Source organism: Panthera pardus, unplaced genomic scaffold (assembly GCF_024362965.1).
Source record: "Panthera pardus isolate Hobbes unplaced genomic scaffold, ASM2436296v1 HiC_scaffold_13, whole genome shotgun sequence".
Lineage (NCBI taxonomy): Eukaryota > Metazoa > Chordata > Mammalia > Carnivora > Felidae > Panthera > Panthera pardus.
The window spans coordinates 111011343-111036373 of NW_026526688.1; the positions used below are offsets into that span (position 1 = coordinate 111011343).

Consider the following 25031-nt stretch of genomic DNA (forward strand, 5'->3'; position numbering starts at 1 on the left):
GAAGGAAAAGCAAGAGAGAATAATTTTGGAAATATTGAAAGAAATAATACCTGAAGTAGTAGCAATACTTGATGAGATATGAATCTTCAGATCTGGAAAATGTAATTCCTCAAGAGAATAAAAAAAAATTATATCTAGATACATCATATCAAAACTGAAAAACATCAACCCAAGTCATAAAGACTTTAAAAAAGAACCCAAGAGGAGAAACATATTACATTTATGGTAATGATGACCCTCAGCAGACTACTCAACAGCAGTAATAAAATCCAGAGGACCATGGAATAATATATTCAAAGTGTTGAGACAAAATAAACCAATACCCAGCTAAAATATTGTGAGAGCAAAGTAAAGGTATCTGCTGTATCCACTATCTAGAAAGTCACACAACTATGGCATTTACTATTGTTAAGATACTGGAATGTTTTCATACTCGTTGGTAAATAGCTGTTGTCCCTTAGGACTTTGACTCAGAAGCCATGGAGAAACAGAAATCAGTTAATAGCCGGTAATGAAGGCCACCTTTGGCCCTGGCCAGGTGCTACAAGTTTTTCCAGCATAGAAGACATTCTATAACAGACATGAGGCCATGCAGAATGAGCAGACTTAAATGGATGTTTTGGAGCCAGAGGGTGCCCTTTTTATTACCATATTGATTTTCGGTTTTATTTAATTGTATGGCTTTGTTAAAACCTATTTTAGACCCTCCCTCACAGGTGACATTTGTTTTTATAATAAAACTTCTCATTCTCAATGAGTTATGTTAGATTACCAGATGAGAAAGCTGAAGTTAAAAGAATTAGGTGTCATCCAAGTTCACAAAGCCAACATGTAACAAGATTATGACTTGGGCCCACCCAAATAGGATTTCTTTTTTTTTTCTCTTCAAATTTTTATTTAAATTCCAGTTAGTTAACATACAGTGTAATATTAGTTTCATGTGCAGAATTTAGTGATTCATCACTTACATACAACACCTAGTGCTCATCACAAGTGACCCCCTTAATACCTATCACCTATTTACCCACCCTCCCCTCCATCTCCCCTCCAGTAACCCTCAGTTTCTTCTCTATAATTAAGAGTCTGTTTCCTGGTTTGCCTCTCTTTTATTCCCCCCATATTCATTTGTTTTGTTTCTTAAATTCCACACATGAGTGAAATCATATGGTATTTGTCTTTCTTTGACTTACTTATTTCGCTTAGCATAGTATTCTCAGGCTCCATCCACATAGTTGCAAATGTTAAGATTTTACTCTTTTATGACTGAGTAATATTCCATTACACACACACACACACACACACACACACACACAATACCACTTCTTCTTTATCCATTCATCAGTCAATGGATATTTGGGCTCTTTCTATTATCGGGGTGCATGTATCCCTTCAAATCAGTATTTTTGTATCCTTTCAGTAAATACCTAATAGTGCAGTTGCTGGATCATAAGGTAGTTTTAGTTTTAACTTTCTGAGGAACCTCCATGCTGTTTTCCAGAGTGGCTGCACTAGTTTACATTCCTACCAACAGTGTAAGAGAATTCCCCTTTCGTCATCCTCATCAACACCTGTTTTTTCCTGTGTTGTTAATTTTAGTCATTCTGACTGGTGTGAGATGATTTCTCATTGTAGTTTTGATTTGTATTTCCCTGATAATGAGTGATGTTGAGCATCTTTTCATGTGTCTGTTAGCCATCTTTGGAAAAATGTCTATTCATGTCTTCTCATTTTTTAACTGGATGATTTGTTTTGGGTGTTCAGTTTTATAAGTTCTTTATATATTTTAGATACTAGCCTTTATCAGATATGTCATTTTCAAATATCTTCTCCCAATCCATAGGATGCCTTTTAGTTTTCTTGATTGCTTCCTTCAGTGTGCAGAAGCTTTTTATTTTGATAAAGTCCCAACATTCCATGCTTATGGATTGGAAGAACAAATATTGTTGAAATGTCTATATTACCCAAAGCAATCTAGACATTTAATGCAATCCCTATCAAAATACCACAAGCATTTTTTACAGAGATAGAACAAACAATCCTAAAATTTATATAGAACCACAAAAGACCCCAAACAGGCAAACCAATCTTGATAAAGCAAAGCAAAGCTGGAGGCATCATAATTTCCGACTTCAAGTTATATTATGAAGCAATAGTGATCAAGACAGTGTGTTACTGCACAAAAACAGACACAAAGATCAATGGAACGGATAGAAAGCCCAGAAATGAGCCCACAACTATATGGCCAATTAATCTTTGACAAAGTAGGAAAGAATATCCAGTGGGAAAAAGTCAGTCTCATCAACAAATGGTTTTGGGAAAACTGGACAGCAACATGTGAAAGAATGAAATTGGGAGAGGGTCTCTTATATTGCTTCCTCTTACACTATACACAGAGATAAATTCAAAGTGGATGAAAAATCTAAATATGAGACAGAAAACCATCAACGTCCTCGAGGAGAACACAGGCAGTAATCTCTTTGACATCAGCCATAGCAACTTCTTATTAGATATGTCTCCTGAGACAAGGGAAATAAAAGCAAAAATAAACTATTGGGACCTCACCAAATAGGATTTCAAAGACATTTTTTTCTTTATGTAGAGTTCTATGAGGGTAACATCAAGTTGGACATAGGAACTAAAGAACAAGTCTAAAATAGCACTTTTTGTGACCTTAGGAGGTTGTTTGGTTTGTTTGGTTTTTCAATGATTCTTAGGCTTTGGATTTGTTATTTTTAGTTCAGAGTACTTAGTGAGTTCTAAAATTGTGTTGAGGCTTTAGGCCAAGGCTAGATTTCTATATACACGTACAGTGTCTGTCACATAGCCTGCACTTTCTATGAACAAGTGTTACTCCATAGTGGACTTCTTTCCAGTCTGTGAGCTCTTGATGGTTAGATCTATGCTGCTAGGGCTGGTTCCAACCTAATGGCTCAGTGATTACAGGGAGCATCAGCTCATGTTTGCCAGTTTATATAATGTATTTTCCTTAGCTGAATAAATTCTCACTGTTGTGGATATTTAGCTGTATATAATATAGAATATTTTATTTACTGTTTGTAATGACATAATAGACATGAAAAGTACTATTCTAAAACAAGTCATGACATGGAAATATACATTTATCCATGGATCTACAAAACAATTTTATTATTCTAAAGGGAGTAATAGATAAGGAAATAAATCGAGTTAATCTTCAATGATGTTGTATTTGAAATTTACACAATGTAAAATAGGAAAGTGGGGACTTGTTCGATTTTTGTTAGTAGAGAGGAAAATATTTTCAAATGCAGATTTTAAACTATCACTGACTGTCTAAGGAAGACTGAATTTTTCCATGATTCTTCTTTTAGAGCTTGAGAACCATGTTGAGTACCTGTTAGCTATTGGAACAAAAGATAGTGTTTATTCCAAAGTCAAATTTTTTGGTTTACTTCTGCTTTCTTTTTCAGATTAAAAGACTTTTAGAACTATTTAGACTAGAAATTAACAGCCAATCACCTCATTTCATGGCAAGGAAACCACAACCCAAGAAGCTAGGAAGTAGAATTAAAACTAAATTCAGAAACCCAAATTAAGAGAGTTAACCTGGATTTCCCTAAATATTTCAGTTGCTAACTCCTATTGAAAATTATTTTGAAATTTTGGATTGTCTAATTCTTTCCAAGTCCACTGTTAATTTCTCAATCCAAGCTTTTAATACCCCTATATATCTACAGTGTTTTATTTTATTTTATTTTATTTTATTTGTTTATTTATTTTTTTTTGAGAGAGAGAGAGAGCATGCGTGAGCATGTGGGCAAGCAGGGGGTGGGAGAGGGAAAGAGGAAGAGAGAGAAAATCCCAAACAGGCTCCATGCTCAGCACAGAGCCCCACCCAGAGCTCCATCCCACAACCCTGGGATCATGGCCTGAGCCAAAATCAAGAGTTGGTTGCTCAACTGACTGAGCCACCTAGATGCCTCAATATCTACACTGTTTTTAATTGGACTTTGTGCTTCTAGTTTCTTTTTACTCCAATTCATCTTGTTTTTGTTTTTGAATTTATTTATTCTCTACTAAGTACCCTAAGTAGTCTTTAACACTTTTTTAAATGATCATGAAATATTTTCTCTTTATAATATAATATTATCTTAGATCAGGAAACACACTCTGGGAGAGAGATTTCTGCTAGGGAGTTTACTGGGACATGTTCTTGGAGTCAACACCTGTAAGGGAAGGGAAGAAAGTTAAGTTTAGGGACAGGGTCTCTTATGTTGCTTCCATATCTTGGCTATTGTAAATAATGGTGCAGTAAATATAGAGGTCCATATATCTTTTCAAATTAATGGTTTTTTTTCTATTGGTAAATACACAGTAGTGGAATTACTGAATCATCTGGTATTTTTATTTTTAATTTTTTGAAGAAGACCCATGCTTTTTTCCACAATGCTTGCACCAATTTACATTCCCACCAATAGCGCACAAAAGTTCCCTTTTCTCCACATTCTTGCCAACACTTCTTATTTCTTGTCGTATTGATTTTAGCCATTCTGACAAGTGTAAGGTGATGTCTCATTGTGGTTTTAACTTACATTTTCCTGATGATGAGTGATGTTAAGCATCTTTTCATGTGTCTGTTGGCCATCTGGATGTCTTCTTTGGAACAATGTCTAATCAGTTCCTCTAGCATTTTTAAAAACAAGTTGTTTGTTTTTTGTGTGTAAGTTGAATAAGTTCTTTACATATTTTAGATATTAACCCCTTATCAGATAGATCATTTGCAAATATTTTCTATTCAGTAGGTTGCCTTTTTTTTTGTTTTTAATTGATGGTTTCTTTTACTGTATGAAAGCTTTTTATTTTTTTAAGGCTTTATTTTTAACTAATCTCTACACCCATTGTGGGACTTGAACTCACAACCCTGAGATCAAGAGTCTCATGCGTTACTTACTGAGCCAGCCAGGTGTCCCAATCCCAATAGTTTATATTTGCTTTTGTTTCCCTTGCCTTAGGAGACATATCTAGAAAAATGTTGCTATGGCTGATATCAGAGAAATCACTGCCTGTGTTCTTTTCTAGGGTTTTTATGGTTTCAGGTCTCACATTTAGTTCTTTAATCCATTTTGAATTCATTTTTGTCTGTGGTATTAGAAAGTGGTCCACTTTCATTCTTTTACATATAGCTGTCCTGTTTTCCCAGCACCATTTATTGAAAAGACTGTCTTTTCCCTGTTACATATTCTTGCTTCCTTTGTCATAGATTACTTGACAGTATAATTTTGGGTTTATTTCTGTGTTTTCTATTCTGTTACATTGATTTATGTGTCTATTTTTATGCCAGTATTATATTGTTTTGGGTACTACTACAGCTTTGAATGGATAGGGAAGATATGGTGTATACAATGGAATATTAAGCAGTCATAAAAAGGATGAGATCATGACATTTGTGATAATGTGGATAGACCTAGAGGGTAGATGCTAAATGAAATAAGTCAGACTGAGAAAGACAAATACCATATGATTTCACTTATATGTGGAATCTAAAAAAAAAAATTAATAAACAAACAAAAAGCAGAATCAGACCTGTAAACATAGAGAACAAACTAATTGTTACCGTGGTGGGGGGATGATGGGTGAAGGGGAGTGAGAGGTACAGGTTTCCAGTTATGAAATGAATAAATCACAGGAATAAAAGGTACAGCATGAGGGGTGTAGTCAATGATATAATAGCATTGTATGGTGACATACAGTAGCTACTCTTACGGTGCACATAACATAAGGTTTAAACTTGTTGAATCACTATGTTGTACACCTGCAACTAATGCAATATGTGTAACTACACCGAAATTAAAAAAAAAAGTAAAAGAATCTTAGAAACTTTACCAAAGGGAAAAAAGAAGACTGGGGAGACGGAAGAGTTGAGTAACTCTGGAGACCAGGCCTTATACTCCTATATACCAGTCATGGGATGCAGACTTAGTCTGGGGAAGGAGCAAGGCCTTGTGTGAGGTGACTCTCTTTGGATAAGGGCAATTCCTGGAGTGAACTCAACAGGGAATTGTCAACTGCCTCTTTTCCCAAAAGCCAGGGAAATGAATGCTCGAGGTCTGAACAGAGATCTGGGTGGCATACCACAGCATCCACTGCAAATATGTATATATAACATATAAATGAGACATACAGAATAAAGCAAACACACAGTATATTGGAAAGAATAATGTATCCACCAAAATGTCTATGTCCTAATCCGTGGAATATGTGAATATCTTACCTTACATGGCAAAAGGGACTTTGCAGGTAGGATTAAGTTAAAGATTTTGAGATGGGGATATTCTTCTGGACGATATGTGTGAGCCTAATGTAATTATGAGGGAAGGTCAGAATCAGAGGAGATGTGATGATAGAAGCAGGGGGTGGAGCAATGTAGCAGAAATCAAGGAACGCAGCAGACTCTGCTGCGTTGGAAAAGCCAAAAAACATGCTCTACCCTAGATCCTAGAAAGATCTCAGCTTTGGCAAAATTTTAATTTTTGTCCCATATGACCCATTTCAGATTTCTGAACTTGAAATTTGCAAGATAGTAAATTGCTGTTGTTTTAAACTACTAAATTTGTGGTAATCTGTTATAGCGACAATAAGAACTAATATACCCAGATATCAGAACCCCAGGTTAAGCAACAGAACATAAACCATGCCTCTGAGATGCTTTGTCCCGTCACAGCCCTCTCCCTTTCTACCAAAGGTCACAGCTATTCTGAATATTAATTTTATCATTTCTTCACTTTTCATCATAGTTTTACTGTATATAATATACCATTAATATTTACATATTAATACATTATTAACAAGTATGTATTATTATAAATATTAATATATAACCTATATTGTGTATTAATATATACTTCTAATGGTATATTTAAGGGTTTATGTTTTACAGTATTCTGTAATTGCTTTATCACTCAACATCATGTTTTTTGAGATTCATCAATATGAATGTGTGAAGTTATGGTTCACTTATTTACTGCTGTTAATACCTAGTTTTATGAGTATGTGGTAGTTTATTTTTTTTTTTTAACGTTTATTTTTGAGACAGAGAGAGACAGAGCATGAGCAGGGGAGAGGCAGACAGAGAGGGAGACACAGAATCTGAAACAGGCTCCAGGCTCTGAGCTGTCAGCACAGAGCCCGACGCGGGGCTCGAACTCATGGACCGTGAGATCATGACCTGAGCCGAAGTCGGACGCTTAACCGACCAAGCCACCCAGGCGCCCCGAGTATGTGGTAGTTTAATTATCCTCCTATTGGACATTAATTTACCTTCTCACACTTGATTTAATCTAGCACAATTTCTGCAGATTGTCTTCCAAACTGGTAAGGGAAAAGTCAGAGGAAAAGCACTTCAGGGTGATCAGTGTAGTATCACAATCTTTCCTTTTCTATTGACCTTGGTTTCTTTCCTGGCCGAAGAATAAATATCTTTCTTATTTTCATGACCTAACTTGAATGGTAAGTTCCTAGGTGATAGAAATTGTGATGCTAAACATATGTTTTATTTTGTACAATACTTTTTACAATGTTTTGCTGGTGCTGAATAATTGTTAAATAATAATAGCAATAAATGTTGTGTACTACCTGCATGTTAGGGTCAGGACCTTTTGGTTGCAAACAACAAACTCAACTTACACATGCAGAAGTAGAAAATGAGTTGTTTTGGCTCACTTCTGGAAATCTCTCACACATCTGTGGGAGGAGCTAGAGCTTTAAGTCACATCCGGGGGTTTGAAATAATGTCTTAGGACTCTGTGTCTGTCTGTTGCTCAGATTGCCCATCTCTGCCTTATGTCATTTTCAGAAAGAGAGTATCATAATGGAAAGATGCCTATTGTTAGCTTCAGAGCTGCTTCATTTTACAAGTCATTTTTTTTTCAGAAAAAGAGAACATTGCACTTCATCCTAGTGATCAGATATGAAATCTCTGATGATTCAGAGATATTTTGATTGGTCTTGCTTTATAACCAATCAAACCTACCTGCTTTATAAGAACTGAACATATTAGTATGGATTGGATGAGCGTCTTCCAGAGGAAAGGATGCTGAGTAGAAAAGAGATGTCCTCTACCACATATATCAGGAAGCTTTCTAGGCTTAATGCATTTAACACTTTGCTTAATGTGCAGATGCTGAGATCCTAATCTAAACAAAAATAATCTTTGTAAGTATGGATTCTCATAATTAATCTTAAAGCTGCAAATAAAGTTTATATTTAGAGCTTATTAATATTATATAGGTTTTATTTCCTCTTTGATAGCTAGAATGTTATTAAAGTAAATGGAAAAACCTATGCGGCACATGTCATTTTTTTTAATTTGAACCACAAAAGTTTTAAGCTTCAAATACCAATTTTCATAGTATCCATGCTGTCAAAAATACATGTGACAGGATTTATTTCACTTTTATTTCAGTACTTCTCTAATTTGGAATATAGATGTATCTTTTTTTAGTCTGACGCTGATTTTGTGTGTGTGTGTGTGTGTGTGTGTGTGTGTGTGTGTGTGTGAGTGTGTGTGTTGGGCCATATGAATAGACAAAATGATTGACTAGAAAAAGCAGAGGACTGTGAATAACAAGGCCTGCATTCCCACAAAATTTTATTAATAATGCTTTATAATACTTATGGTGTTGCATTTATCCCCCATGTTGCAATTTATTCTTTTACTTATTCTATTTAATCATCCAGTAGGATGTAAACACCTGAAGCTCAAAACAAGGATTGTGTTTTAGTCATTTTAATATCCCAATCCAAGACCAACATCTGGCATATAAAACTCACTGAATAAAGATATACCTAATTACTATTGTTAACATAATAGCATTTACCAAAAGTAGCAATATTAGTCATACTTCTAATAAATACCACCTTTTGAGTGACTGATGGGTGCTATGTTCTGCTAGGTACTTTTCAAGTTATTTTATTGTTCATTAAGGAATTTATTAACTTCACTGTTTGCATTAGGTTTTCTCATTTGTGAAAAAGAACATGGTTAGATAATATCTAATACCTCTTCCAAATTGAATGTTTATAGGACTTTATTTTCCTGTTTACTTTCACGCTAAGATTGGAGATGAGTTCTTATGGAAAAGATTTAGACCAAGTACATAATAAAATTTCAACTGGTACACATTGAAATAAATAAATTCCCTATTTATTCACTAGGGACTGTATTCCATATTCTTCTAGCATTTCTCTGTGGAAGAAAGCTGTCTGCTGTTCTGCAGTGGTGGACTATTTTTAAAATTCCAATTGGGGTGAGAAGGACACTCTAGCACTGCTCTCCACACTTTCCTGCTACCTGCCATTTTTGGAGTTTTATACCCTGAGAACTTCAGAGCAGATCCATGCCTTGCCAGTCTGCTGCTAATTGTAACAGAGTTTAGAAAAACATTTCTGAGTTAGGCAGTAAGACATTCTAATTTGTCTTGCTTTTATCATTCCTGTATCCTATTTGGCATCCAAGGTGATTGTTAAAAAAAATATTTATTTATTTATTTTGAGAGAGAGAGAGAAAGTGCACACGTGAGTGGGGGAGGTGCAGAGAGAAAGAGAGAGAGAATCCCAAGCAGGCTTCGGGCTGACAGCAGGGAGGTGGGGCTTGATCCAATGAACTGTGAGATCATAACCTGAGCTGAAATCAAGAATTGAATGCTTAACCAACTGAGCCACCCAGGTGCCCCAGTATGCAAGGTGACTTTTATCATAGCTGTAATGTAATAGACTTTGATGTTATTGTAACAGGTGTTCTTGTTGCAAATTTTCTTATCAATAATAATACAGTGGCTTCAAATAAAATTTCACAACATCATTGGATTATTTGCCTGAGAGTGCTTGTGTTACCTTATACTCAGCAGTTTTTAAAATATTTGATGTCTCATGATGAACCATCTTCATTATGCAAGGTTTTGATGGTAAATATGTATGTATTCATATCCTTCTGCTCTTTCCCCTACTACACATAATATTCCTCAACAACTAACTGCTTTCTTAGACTTTACTTTCAGGTCCTAATGAAGGAATAGGTCTAACTTCTCTTATTTCAATTATAACAATTATGTTGTGAATTTTTTTATCCTTTATGTGTTCACTTTAAGTTATAATAAGTAATAGGACTATAATATCATATTTGTGAAATTTCTTCTTGAACATATTTTATTTCCATTTGTAAGTTCTCATTAGTTTTTCATACGTGTAAGTACTTTAAAGTTATAATTGGGCAGAGAGAGTGAAGGAAGACCATTCTGGTCAAAGGAATGGCATGTAAGATACAGCAAAGCTCAGAGAACAGAACATATTATGGTAGCGTTTTTCATTTCTTTCAAGAGTTGTAGTGCTTCTTGCCTTTTATCCTTCTGGAATGACCTTGGTTTTTATCCATTTTTCAAGTCTGGTCTTATAATCTAATGTCCATTCTGTAATGTCCTTTTACTTTTACTTTGGTTGTTTTTCTTAAGCTAGTATAGATGCTGCCCCAGTGCCCTATATTGCATCTTCTCGATCCATCTCTGATTTCAGCTATAGCTGACATGAACATTTCTGTGCAAGGCCATACTCTCCTCACTCTGACAACATCCCTCAAGCAGGAGCCATTTGTCTTACAACTTTCTGCCCAAGGGCCTTCTCTGATGCTGCTGGAGTCCATTTACTCTCACGTAGCATAGCTCAGAAGTGCATGGTTAATGCTCCTGGGGGGTAATCCTCAGCCAATGAGGAAAATAGCAGATGGATAAATCTGCTTCTTCTTGACCTTTAGGCAGATAATGTGGGGAGGTTTTCTATACACTTCTTAGGATGTCTTGGTGGTGAGCATTATTCCATGATAGAGACCTGATAACATGCCTTTAAATTGCCTTTTCACCTTTCCTATCACACTGTCTCCACTCCATCAATCCTGCTTTCTGGTATCAACTCCCAAATAAATGACATCCAAATCAACTCCCAAATAAATGGTACCCAAGTCCTTATCTCAAGTTCTGCTTTCAGGGAAAGCCAAACTAACACACATAGCTAAAATTGGTTTCAGTTGCTTATGCTGATACACACCATGCCTGGTTACCCTTCCAGTGTCCCCTTTCACAATTAATGGTACCACCATTAATTTAGTGCACAGAAACTTAGGAGCCATCCGTGAATCCCTTCTTCTTCATTCCCATATTCAATTATTTCACCAAGTCCTGTTGATTTTGTCTCTCGAATATTTCTTGAATACATCCATTTACCCCCATCTTCACTGCCACTACTTTAGTTCAATTATGAACATATCTCATGTGTATCACTGCAATTATTCACATCCACTCTATCCCTCAATCCAATCTCTTTTCCATATCAAAACCAGAATAATATTTCAAAAGTTCTTCAACATCTTCAAAATTTCTATTATCCCCTACTTAAAATACTTAAATGGCATTCTATCACTCTACAATCTAGTTTAGAAGGTTCTGTTTGTTTAGCCACAGGGAGGGGCTATGTCACCTCTGGTTAAAGGCCCAGGTCTTAGCATCAAGGCAGAGGAATTCAATTTTTCAGTTATCTGGGACTTGGGGTTCAATTGTATTTCTCCCAATAATAAAAACCACTTGGTATACTAAAAAGCAAAAGTGTCTAGGTGAGCCTGTGGAAAGTCGTCATCAAATTAGAATAGCTTCTTACTATAAAGACATAGTAAGTCTGACCCAGATATTTGAACTGATCAATCAGCATACCTTCTGCTGTGGATAAAGTGGATAAATATTGAGAAATCATGCCTCTTTGTCTCTCTTATTGTAGACTCTATAATGATCACCACTCTTCAGTTAGTTGCTTAGCATGACACCATCATAGACAACAATAAAAAATACCAAAAGCTTACCTTTATATTTATTCTCCTTGATTTTAAAATTAAGAGTTATGGTCTTTCTGATGGAATTTGGGGGACCACTCTAACACTGTAAAAGTTAACTCAGAGAATGGTTTTTATTAACTTCTTCCAAATTCAGTGGAATTCATCCTTTTTATGAATTTAGTTTTCATATGTTCAACTTATCGTGAATGCTTAATATCTTTTGTGATGGTTTTTTAGCTGCATTTTATTTTCTTCTTAGCATGTCAATAACATAGGTAAGGAATATCAAATCATGAAAAATACAATTTTATAGGGCTTGAGGTATATAGAATTTTTTCAATATTTAGAATGACTTGAAATATTCTGTAAAATTTCCTGTGGTAATTTTTTACCACATATTTTCTGGTGCGATATAAAATGGCAGCTGGAATGGCATAAATAGTTATGCTTCCTATGTCAGACATATTAAGCTTGAGGCACAAGCGAGGACAACATGAAAAATAACCCCAGAAATCTATTGGAAATGCAGCCTTCAACCCGTGGACAAAGGTCAGACCTAGAGACACTAGAATTTAGAATCAGAACAGAGCAGCAGATAACGTCAACAAGAAACAGAATGAGAGGCTATGTGGTGTGAAGGTAATATATATAAAAGTTTCTACCATGGTGCCTGGCACATACTGTGCACCTTACAAATGGTTAACCCAATGAATGGGCATTTGAAGAAGATTAGAGTTATGCAAAGAAAAAGAACCCATTTTAAGAAATAGGGGAGTCTTTTATTAACAACTGGATATTTCATAAAATTTCTTCATAATTGGGGTCCTTCCTTCCAAGACTGAAATCTATACAAGTATTTGCAATAGCTGGAAAGAAAGAAAGAAAGAAAGAAAGAAAGAAAGAAAGAAAGAAAGAAAAGAAAACATTCAAAGTTTATTTGACAAGAAAATTAATTTCTCTACACTGAGTGAAGTTAACAACATCAGCAAACAATATTACTAAATGCAGAGGTCTTGAAGTAGTTATATACAAACTTAAGGGTAACCATATATCAAACACCACTAATAAATATGCAAAGAATAAAGAGAAAGAAATATACTACTAAAGAAAATCAGCAAAACATGAAAGGGAAAAAGACAAGAAAAAAAAATCAGAGAAAATCTTCAGAAACAACCACAGAGCAAGTAATAAAGTGGCAGCAAATACATATCTATCAATAAAGTGGCAGCAAATACAATCTATGTAAATGGACTAAATGCTCTACTCAAAAGACATAAGATGACAGAATGGATTAAAAAAAAACCCCACAAGACCCATCCATATGCTCCCAATGCTCCATTACACTATTTTAGACCTAAAGACACCTGTAGATTGAAAGTGAGGCGATGCAGAAACGTCTTTCCTGCAAATGGATGTCAAAAGAAAGCCAGAGTAGCAATACTTATATTGGACAAAATAGATTTTAAAATAAAGACTGTAATAAGATACAAAGAAGGACACCATATAATAATAAAGAGGACAATCCAACAAGAAGATATAACAATTGTAAATATGCACCCAACATAGGAGACCCAAATACATAAAACAGTCAATAACAAACATAAAGGGACTAATTGATAATAATGCAACAATAGTAGGGGACTTTAACACCCTACTTACATCAATGGATGGATCATCTAAACGGAACATCATTAAGGAAACAATGGCTTTGAATGACACACTGGAACAGATGCATTTAACATATATAGTCAGAACATTCCATTATAAAACAGCAGAATATATATTCTTTTCAAGTACACACAGAACATTCTCCAGAATAGATCATATATTAGCCCACAAAACAAACCTCAACAGACTTAAGAAGATTGAAATATATCATGCATATTTTCTGACCACAACGCTATGAACTAGAAATCAACCACAAGAAAAAAAAACCTGGAAAGACCAAAAATACATGGAGGTTAAATAACATGCTACTAAACAATGAATGGATTACCTAGGAAATGAAAGAAGAAATTTAAAAAGTACCTGGTAACAAATGAAAATGAAAACACTATGGTCCAAAACCTGTGGGATGCAGCAAAAGTGGTTCTAAGTGGGAAGTTTATAGCAATACAGGCCTTTCTCAAGAAGGAAGAAAAATCTCAAATAAACTACCTAACCTTGCACCTAAAGGAGCTAGAAAAAGAGCAACAAATAAAACCTAAAATTAGCAGAAGGGAAGAAATAATAAAAATTAGAGTAGAAATAAATAGTATAGAAACTAAAAAAAAAAAAAAAAAAAAAGAACAGATCAAAGAAATGAGGAGCTCATCTTTGAAAAAAATCAATAAAATTGATAAGCCTCTAACCAGACTTACCAAGAAAAAAAGAGAAACTGGATTCAAATAAATAAAATCACAAGAGAGGAGAAATAACAGACAAAACCAGAGAAATACAAACAACTATAAGAGAATATTATGAAAAGCTATATGCCAGAAAATTGGGCAACCTACAAGAAATTTATAAATTCTTAGAAACGTAAAAACTGCCAAAACTGTTACAGAAGGAAATAGAAAATTTGAACAGACCGATAATCAGCAAAGAAATTGAGCCAGTAATCAAAAAATTCCCAAAACAAAAGTCCGGGACTAAATGCCTTCACAAATGAATTCTACCAAACATTTAAAGAAGAGTTAATATATATTCTTCTCAGACTATTTCAAAAAATGGAAAAGGAAGGAAAACTTTCAAATTCATTCTATGAGGCCAGCAATACCCTGATACCAAAACCAGATAAGAACACCACTAAAAAAGAGAACTACAGGCCAATTTCCTTGGTAAGCAGAGATGTGAAAGTTGTCAATAAAATACTAGCAAACCAAATTCAACAATACATTATGAAAAAATCATTCACCATAATCAAATCGGATTTAATCCCACATTGCAAGTGTGGTTCTATATTTGCAAATCAATCAATGTGATGCATCATATCAATAAGAGAAAGGATAAGAACCATACGGTCATTTCAATAGATGCAGAAAAAGCGACAAAGTACAACATCCATTCATGATAAAAACCCTCAACAAAATAGGATTAGAGGGAACATACCTCAATATAATAAAGGCCATCTATGAAAAACCGGTAGCCAACATCATCCTTAATGGGAAAAAACTGAGAGCTCTTCTCCTAAGGTCAGGAACAAGACAAGGATGTCTATTCTCACCACTTTTATTCAACATAGTATAAAAAGTCCTAGCCACAGCAATCAGACAATGAAAAGAAATAAAAAGACTCCAAATCAGTTAGAAAGAAATAAAACTTCCACTATTTGTAGATGACATGATACTATATACAGACTCTACAAAAAAACTGCTAGAACTGATAAACCAATTCAGTAAAGTAATAGGATACAAAATCAATGTACAGAAATTTGTTGCATTTCTATATACTAATAATGAAGCAGCAGAAAGAGAAATTAAGAAAACAATCCCATTTACAAATGAACCCAAAATAATAAGATACCTAGGAATAAACCTAACCAAATAGGTGGAAGACATGCACTGTAAAAACTATGAAACAGTGCTCGCTTCGGCAGCACATATACTAAAAACTATGAAACACTGATGAAAGAAATTCAAGAAGACCCAAAGAAATGGAAAGATATTCCATACTTATGGATTGGAAGAACAAATATTGTTAAAATATTGATACTGCCCAAAGAAATCTACACATTTGATTCAATCCCTATCAAAATGCCAACAGCATTTTTCACAGAACTGGAACAAATAATTCTAAAATCTGTATGGAACCACAAAAGACCCCAAATAGCCAAAACAATCTTGAAAAAGAAAAGCAAAGCTGGAGGCATCACAATTATAGACTTCAAGTTATATTACAAACCTGCAGTAATCAAAACAATATGGTACTGGCACCAAAACAGACACAAAGATCAGTGGTACAGAATAGAAAATCCAGAAATAAACTCAGAATTATATGGCTAATTAATCTTCAACAAAGCAGAAAAGAATATACAATGGGAAAAAGACAGTCTGTCCAGCAAACAGTGTTGGGAAAACTGAATGGCAACATGCAAAAGGATGAAACTTGGACCACTTTCCTACCCCCATACACAAAAACAAACTCAAAATGGATGAAAGACCTAAATGGATGACATAAAACCATAAGAATCCTAGATGAGAACACAGGCAGTAACTTCCTTGACATTGGCCATAACAACTTCTTTCTGGATATGTCTCCTGAGGCAAGGTAAACAAAAGCAAAAATAAACTACTGGGGTTACATCAAAATAAAAAAACTTCTGCATAGTGAAGGAAATAACGAAACTTAAAGACAACCTATGGAATAAGAGAAGATATTTGCAAATGACATATCTGATAAAGTCTAGTATCCAAAATATTTAAAGAATTTATAAAACTCAATATCCCCCAAATAATCCAATTAAAAAAATGGGCACAAGACATGAACAGACATTTTCCCAAAGAAGACATCCAGATGGCCAACAGACAAGCAAAGATGTTCATTGTAACTCATCATGAGGGAAATGCAAGTCAAAACTACAATGAGATATCACCTCACACCTGTCAGAATAGCTAAAATTAACAACACAAGAAACAGCAGGTGTTGGTGGGGATGTGGAGAAAAAGGAACACTTAGGCACAGGTGGTGGGAATGCAAACTGGTGCAGCCATCGTGGAAAATAGTATGCAAGTTTCTCAACAAGTTAAAAATAGGACTACCTTACCATCCAGGAATTGTACTACTGGTATTTACCGCCCCCCCACCAAAGTACAAAAATACTAATTGAAAGGGATATGTGCACCCTTATGTTTACAGCAGCATTATTTACAATAGCCAAAATACAGAAGCAGCCTAAGTGTCCATCAATAGATTAATGGATAAAGAAGATGTGACGTTTATATACAATAGAATATTATTCGGCCATAAAAAAGAAAGAAATCTTGCCATTTGCAACAACATGAATGAAGCTAGAAAGTATAATGCTAAGTGAAATAAGTCAGTCAGTAAAAGACAACACCACATGCTTTCACTTATATGTGGAATTTAAGAAACAAAACAAACAAGCAAAGGGAAAAATGAGGGGAGAGAGGCAAAGCAAGAAACAGGCTCTTAATTATAGAGAACAATCTGATCATTACCAGAGGGGAGGTGGGTAGAGGGATGGGTTAAATAGGTGATGAGGATTAAGGAGTGCACTTGTTATGATGAGCACAGGGTGATGTATCAAACTGTAGAGTTATATTGTACACCTGAAATTAATATAACACTGTCTGTGAACTAACTGGAATTAAGATAAAAACTTAAAAATAAAAAAAAACTTAAAAAGCCAAAAAAAATTCAGAGGTCATGTGATAGAAATGCAATAATCACAGCTTAGGAGTTAATTGTTGGGGCAAATTTCTCACTCTGTTTCTAAGCTTCTACTCTCGGAGGTGAAATCCTTTAGTTTATAAATACAGGCTATCAAAGACTATTCTGTTTTAGAATAAATATTAATTATAAAGCAATTTATAGAATATGAAACCTAATCTCTAAAATGTTTCAAGGGGTTCTGGGTGGCTCAGTTGGTTAAGCATCTGACTTTTGATTTCGGCTCAGGTCATGATCTCACAGTTCCTGAGATAGAACCATGCATAGTGTTCTGCACTGATGCCATTGAGCCTCCTTGGGATTCTCTCTCTCCCTCTTCCTGTCCCTCCCCTACACTCTCTCTCTCTTCCTCTCTCTTTCAAAATAAATTTAAAAAAATGTTTCAATATTCAGTTAATTGTTGCAAAACTTATTATGGACAACTTCAAACATATACAAGAGTAGAAACAAAAAAGAATATTAATCTCCATTTGCCATCACTCAGATTTAACAATTATCAACATTATGCCAGTCTCATTCATCTATCTCCCTGCGTATTGCCCACCACAAAAACAATGTTGCTCCCACCCTAACAATGAGAAAAAGCCAGGTAATCTATGGAATCATAAATCTTATTGAGTCCATCAGAGAGTTGAGGTTGCAAAGCAAGCAGAGACAATCTACAGGGTGACAAGTCCCTCCAAGGAGAAATGAGACATATAATTGTTTCACCTTTTGCAGAGCACAAAAGGAAGAGGTTGCTGCTATTAATCAAGAAAAGAAAAAAAAACTAGGTTTTAACAAATCTTAAAGGCTGGGCTAGTATGACAAGTTAGGATCTTTGGGAGTGCTAGAGTCCTCATTCATTCGTCAGTGTTTTCCATTGTCTCTTCATCATGTTTACAAGAAAGGTTGAGTATGTGCTTGCTTCGGCAGCACATATACTAAAGAAAGATTGAGTGCAAGTAGGGAGATCTGAGAGCATGTCCTTTGGTGGCACACAGACATGAAAATCTGTCTACTTTCCAGACTTTTCTCATATGCAAAACAGAAGCTGTAAACCCCGGGGGGGGGGGGGGCCAGGAAACCATTCTACTCCTAGGACCCAGTGTGTGTATGTGTGTGTGTGGGGGGGGGGGAGGGGTGGGGTGTTGTTAGATGCAAAAACCATCTGCTGTTCTAAGAGAAGAGGAAACTCCTTACCCTAGACCTGGGCAAAGATATGGTTCTACTGAGGGAGGGGTAGAAGCAAAAGCCATTTGCCACAGAGATAAGGACAGGAAATCCATCTGCCCCTACCATGAGCCTCGAATTGAGTAAATAGGAAAAGGGGGCTAGAGGAGGGGCAGAAAACTCTCCCCAGCCCAAGACTACCTAGAGTTTGATTCCTGGGCCAGGGAAGACCAGAAATAAAAAGCCCACACCCAAGGTCCTGGGCACTCACAGCCTGCATTGGGCTGAAAATGGACAAGGAGAAATGACAACCTTCTCCATTGCACTTTGAGCTGCCCATCAAGTAATAAGCAATAAAGTCTAGTGCTGGGAAAAAGGGAAACAAAGGGCAAGGTGATAGATTTAAATTCAATTATATAAATAATTACATTAAAAATAAATGTTTCCACCACCCCAGTCAGATGGCAGACTTTGCTAGACTGAATATAAAAACAAGGCCCAACTATATTTTGCCTAAAATAAGGGTACTTTAAATTTGAAGACATAGACTAGATAAAAGAAAGAGGGTTGCACAAAAATAAACCATGTATTAGCTAATTAAAGGTAAACTTGAGTGTCTATATTCCTATCAGAGAAAGTAGACTTTAGAGCAAGAAATTTTACCAGGGATAAAGAGATCAATGTATCAAAAAGGTATGACAATCGTAAATATCTATATACCTAATAACACAATTTGAGAAAACTGAAACAAACTGATAGAACTGAAAGAAGTAGGCAAATTCACAATATTATTGGGATTTCAATATTTCTACCTCAGTAATTGATAGAAAAAGTAGATCAAAAATCACCAAGGATCTACAAAACCTAAATAATCAATTTGCTCTAATTGATATTTATAGAGTGTTCCATTCAATAACAGCAAAAATATGCATTCTCTTTTTCTTTTTTTTAAAGGTTTATTTATTTTTGAGACAGAAAGCATGCAAGCAGAGGAGGGACAGATGGAGGGGGAGGGACAGAGAGAGAAGGGGACAGAGAATCCTAAGTGAGCTCTGCACTGACAGCATCGAGCCTGATGTGGGGCTCGAACTTACCAACCGTGAGTCATGATGGAAGCCGAAGTCGCAGGCTTAACTGACTGAGCCACCCAGGTGTCCCTTAAGTACCGATAGAATATTCATCGTAGACTGTATATAGAAATCTCTACAAATTTAAAATGATTGCAGTCATAAAAAATATACGTTCTTTGATCACAAAAGAATTAAACTAGAAACTACATATTGCCTGTGTGTGTGCTTTAGGCCTTACTGGAGGAGAAAAGTGTCCCAGATCTTTCAGGACTCTTGGTATTTTGGGCATGACACAAATTGAGTGTGGGAAGAGGTAGGAAAATCCCCTGGATCCCTGCAGGATTAATTTATTCAAAAGAAATAACAGAAAAATACTTAACATGTAAAAGTCATGAAGAAAATGAAGGAAAACCACAGAACATGACAAAGGCCAAGGCAGACCGCCCTTTGGAAGATGTACCATAGAAGGCAGAAGGAAATCCTCAACCTTCCAAAGAAGGTGTAAGCCGGGAAGCAGACGGAAATCTTAGAGGAGGGCTGCTGACCCAGCCTGGCCAGGGGTTTAAGGAAGAAACTCCTGTGAGGCATTAGGTCCTTGAAGAAATGATAAGAAGAGTAGACAAATTGGAAAGGCTTAGGGAAGAGATAAGAAGAGTAAGAAACAAGTTCGTGATGATGCATTGGAAGCAGACATTCATGCAGGCATCCTTACCTTGTATGTGTGCTTTAGGCCTTGAATTCCTTTTTTGTCTGATATTAAAATCTGGCCCCTGTTTTCTTTCTGTTAGTGTTTTCTGATGTATCTTTGACCTTCATTTTACCTTTAATCATCTAGTGGAATTTTGTTTTAGGTAGTTTCCTTGTTACCAGCATCTCACCGTATTTTGTATTTTCGACTCATTCTCCTGGTCTGTTTTCCAATTGGAAAGTTTGACACATCTGCATGAAAATATATTCATTCTATATTGTAAAGTAAAACATAAGTGATTACAAAGCTGTATATTTAGTATCAGCTCACATATGTAGGATTAAATATGTGTGTGTGCGTATACATACATACATATATCAAAAAGTTAACTGCTTATTTCTCTGTGGCATGAGCTTTTTTCTGTTTGCTTGTATGTATTTTTTCATGAACACATGTCATGCACACAAAAAGAGTGAATGTTTTATTTCAAAAAAAGAAACTGGAAATCAGTAGCAGAAAAGTGTCTAGAAAGATCCCGCAATATTGGGAAATGAAACAACCCAATTCTAAATTTCTAAAGGAAATTATAAAGGAAATTGTGGAGTATTTTGAATTGAATAAAGGTAAAAGCACAACATATAAAACTTGGGACATCTAAAGCAGTTGTTAAGAGAAAAATGTATAGCATTAAATGTCTGTATCGAAAAAGAAGAAAATTCACAAATAATGACCTCAGTTTTTACCGTAAGAAACTAGAAAATAAGAGCAAAGTAAGCTTAAGGAAGGAAATAATGAAAAGAACAGAAACTGGTGAAATAGGAAACAGAGAGATATAAAGAAAGTCAATAAAATTAAAAGCTGTTGCTCATTCAATGCGGTGTTAGCTCTCCAGGTAGCTGTTTCTTTGGCAAGTGGGGCCGGGCCCATACTGAAGCAACTATGTCTAAGGGACCTGCAGTTGGCATTGATCTTGGCACCACCTACTCCTGTGTGGGTGTTTTCTAGCACAGGAAAGTGGAAATAATTGCCAACGATCAGGGAAACCGAACCACCCCAAGTTATGTCGCCTTTACTGACACCGAACGATTGATCGGTGATGCTGCAAAGAATCAAGTTGCAATGAACCCCACCAACACAGTTTTTGATGCCAAACACCTGATTGGACGTGGATTCGAAGATGCTGTTGTCCAATCTGATATGAAGCATTGGCCCTTCATGGTGGTGAATGATGCTGGCAGGCCCAAGATCCAAGTAGAATACAAGGGAGAGACCAAAAGTTTCTATCCAGAGGAGGTATCTTCTATGGTTTTGACAAAGATGAAGGAAATCGCAGAGGCTTACCTTGGGAAGCCTGTTACCAATGCTGTAGTCACAGTACCTGCCTATTTTAATGATTCTCAGCGTCAGGCTACCAAAGATGCTGGAACTATTGCTGGTCTTAATGTACTTCGAATCATCAATGAGCCAAACGCTGCTGCTATCGCTTAGGGCTTAGACAAAAAGGTTGGAGCCAAAAGGAATGTGCTGATCTTTGACTTGGGAGGTGGCACTTCTGATGTGTCAATCCTCACTATTGAATACGGTATCTTGGAGGTCAAATCTACTGCTGGAGACACCCACTTAGGTGGAGAAGACTTTGACAACCGAATGGTAAACCATTTTATTGCGGAGGTCAAGCGCAAACACAAGAAGGACATCAGCGAGAACAAGAGGGCGGTCCGTCGCATCCGTACCGCTTGCGAGCGCGCCAAGCGTGCATTTTCTTCCAGCACCCAGGCCAGTATTGAGATTGATTCTCTATACGAAGGAATCGACTTCTATACCTCTATTACTCGTGCCCGGTTTGAAGAATTAAACGCTGACCTGTTCCGTGGCACCCTGGACCCTGGAGAGAAAGCCCTTCGGGATGCCAAGCTAGACAAGTCTCAGATCCACGATATTGTCTCGGTGGGTGGCTCTACACGTATCCCCAAGATTCAGAAACTTCTACAAGACTTTTTCAATGGGAAGGAAATGAATAAGAGCATCAACCCTGCTGAGGCTGTCGCTTATGGTGCAGCTGTGCAGGCAGCCATCCTTTCTGGAGACAAATCTGAAAATGTTCAGGATTTGCTGCTGTTGGATGTCACTCCCCTTTCTCTTGGCATTGAAACCGCCGGTGGAGTCATGATTGTTCTCATCAAGCTCAATACTACCATTCCTACCATACAGACCCAAACCTTCACTACCTACTCTGACAACCAGCCTGGTGTGCTCATTCAGGTTTATGAAGGTGAGTGTGCCATGACCAAGGATGACAACCTACTGGGCAAGTTTGAACTCACAGGCATACCTCCTGCCTCCCATGGTGTTCCTCAGATAGAAGTCACCTTTGATATTGATGCTAATGGCATTCTCAATGTCTCTGCTGTGGATAAGAGCACAGGAAAAGAGAACAAGATCACCATCACAAACGACAAAGGTTGCTTGAGCAAGGAAGACATTGAGCGCATGGTCCAGGAAGCTGAGAAGTACAAAGCTGAAGATGAGAAGCAGCGAGACAAGGTGTCCTCCAAGAATTCCCTTGAATCTTACGCATTCAACATGAAAGCAACTGTCGAAGATGAAAAGCTTCAGGGTAAAATCAACGATGAGTACAAACAGAAGATTCTGGACAAGTGTAATGAGATCATCAACTGGCTGGATAAGAAACAGACTGCAGAAAAAGAAGAATTCGAACATCAGCAGAAAGAGCTGGAGAAGGTCTGCAATCCCATCATCACGAAGCTGTACCAGAGTGCAGAAGGCATGCCTGGAGGAATGCCCGGAGGCTTCCCTGGTGGTGGAGCTCCCCCCTCTGGTGGTGCCTCCTCTGGGCCCACCATTGAAGAGGTTGATTAAGCCAACCTGAGAATAGGTCTAGCATTGTTCCACACAAAACATTTGAAGGACCCAAATTTGTAGCAAATTCCATGGCAGTGAAGTTGAGCTGCTATAGTTAATAAATTGGGCATTCTTGATACTTGAATATGGAATATGTGCACAAGGAAAGGAAATACAACATTGCACTTTGTAAGCACTGTATTGTTAAGTGGAAAATGCAATGTCTTAAATAAAACTGTATTTAAAATTGGCACCATAAAAAAAATTAAAAGCTGTTTCCTTGAAAAGATAAATAAAATTGTTAAGCTACTAGCTAGAATGATAAGAAAAATAGAGAAGACAAATTACAAACATTTGAAGTGAAATAAACACTATCACTACAGACCTCACAAACCTTAAAAGGAAAACAAGCTAATGTGTGAACAACTTTATGCCAATTAATTTGATAATTTGAGTGAATGGAAATATTCCTTGAAATACCCAAACTACCAAAGTTCACTCCAGGAGAGATAGGTCAAGTAATCCTGTATCTATTAAGGAAACTGAATTAGTATCTAAAAACTTTCTTCTCACAAGGAAAACTCCAGGCTTAGATGGCTTCACTTGTGAATTCAACCAAACATTTCAGGAAGAAATATACCAATTCTATTTGAATGCTTATGAAAAATAGAAAAGAACACTTCCCAACTCATTTTATGAGACCAGCATTATTGTGATTCCAATACTAGACAAAACATTTCAAGAAAAGACAACTTAAGACCAAAATATCATGTAAACATAGATGTAAATATCTTCAGCAAAACATTAGCTAATCAAATTTAGTAATATAAACAAAGGATAATACATTATAACCTAGTTGGATTATCCCAGGAATGTAGGCTTGGTTCAGGCTCAATAATTAATCAGTGTAACTCACCATATCAATAGACTAAAAAGGAAAATACATATGATCTTTTCACCAGATGCAGAAAAAATGACATTTAAACATCCATGAATGATAAAAATTTCCAGCAAACTAGGAATGCAAGGGAACTTTCTTAACCTGAAAAGTAGAGTCTATTAAATACTTAGAGCTATTATCATATCTAATGATGAAAGAATAAGTAGTTTCTTGCTAAGGTCAAGAACCAGGCAAGGATATCCGCTCTAATCCATTTCTATTAACTAGCAAGTTCTAGACAGTGAAATAAGTCAAGAAAAAGAAATAATAGTAATGCAGACTGTCAACAGACATTCTTTGTCTTTATTCATAAATAACATGATCACTTAACCTAGAAAATCCCAATGAATTTACACAAAAAAACACAAAAACAAAAACAAAAAACAAAAAAACGTAGTAATGCCAGTAAGTGAATTTAGCAAAATTGCAGGATATAAGATCAATATATAAAAATAAACTACATTTCTTATATATTAAAAGCAAACAATTGGAAATTGAAATAAAAAACATGCCATTTATCAAGCAACAAAACCATGAAATACTTAGGGATAAATCTAAATGTGTTTAATTTTCCCCTTTCATTTTCTAGCCTCAGTCCTATTCCCTCTCCTCCAAAGACACAAGTATTAGCGCGTACAATATATGCCCTTCCAATACAGTCTCCTGATACTTATTTAGAAATGTGTGTATGCTTGACAAAATAAACAGTGATCTTTGTGTATATATACCATTTTTTATTGTAATTAGTATACTGTTGTGTCCTAACCACCCAATCCTGGCATTTCATGATCTGAGCTAGAATAAAACAGTTGAGTTCTGACAATTCAAAATTTACAAAAACCACAAAAGAGGACATAATCCCAAAAGGTTTAAGAAATAACTGAGAATTGTTACATTAGAAGAAATGTACATATGTTATTTTGTTTCTAATATACCCTGGAAGGTATTTGTTTTATATTGAGCTATTTTGAAAAATTATTACTTTTATTATTGTATGAGAAGTGACTGATATACAATTTTGGCAACCTCCCCACCCCCTTTTAAAGTGAGAGCCTAACTTGGAGATAGTGTAGAAAT

The 25031-nt window shown here is 36.0% G+C and overlaps 1 protein-coding gene across 1 annotated transcript; it reads left to right on the forward strand.

The window, feature by feature from the left end:
- Positions 1 to 21009: 21009 nt before the first annotated feature.
- LOC109248228 (heat shock cognate 71 kDa protein-like) lies at positions 21010 to 23265 on the forward strand. The gene is given in 1 exon segment (XM_053901353.1): positions 21010 to 23265. A coding segment is annotated over 1 exon segment (1941 nt). The 5' UTR covers positions 21010 to 21091; the 3' UTR covers positions 23033 to 23265.
- The last annotated feature ends 1766 nt before the right edge of the window (positions 23266 to 25031 follow it).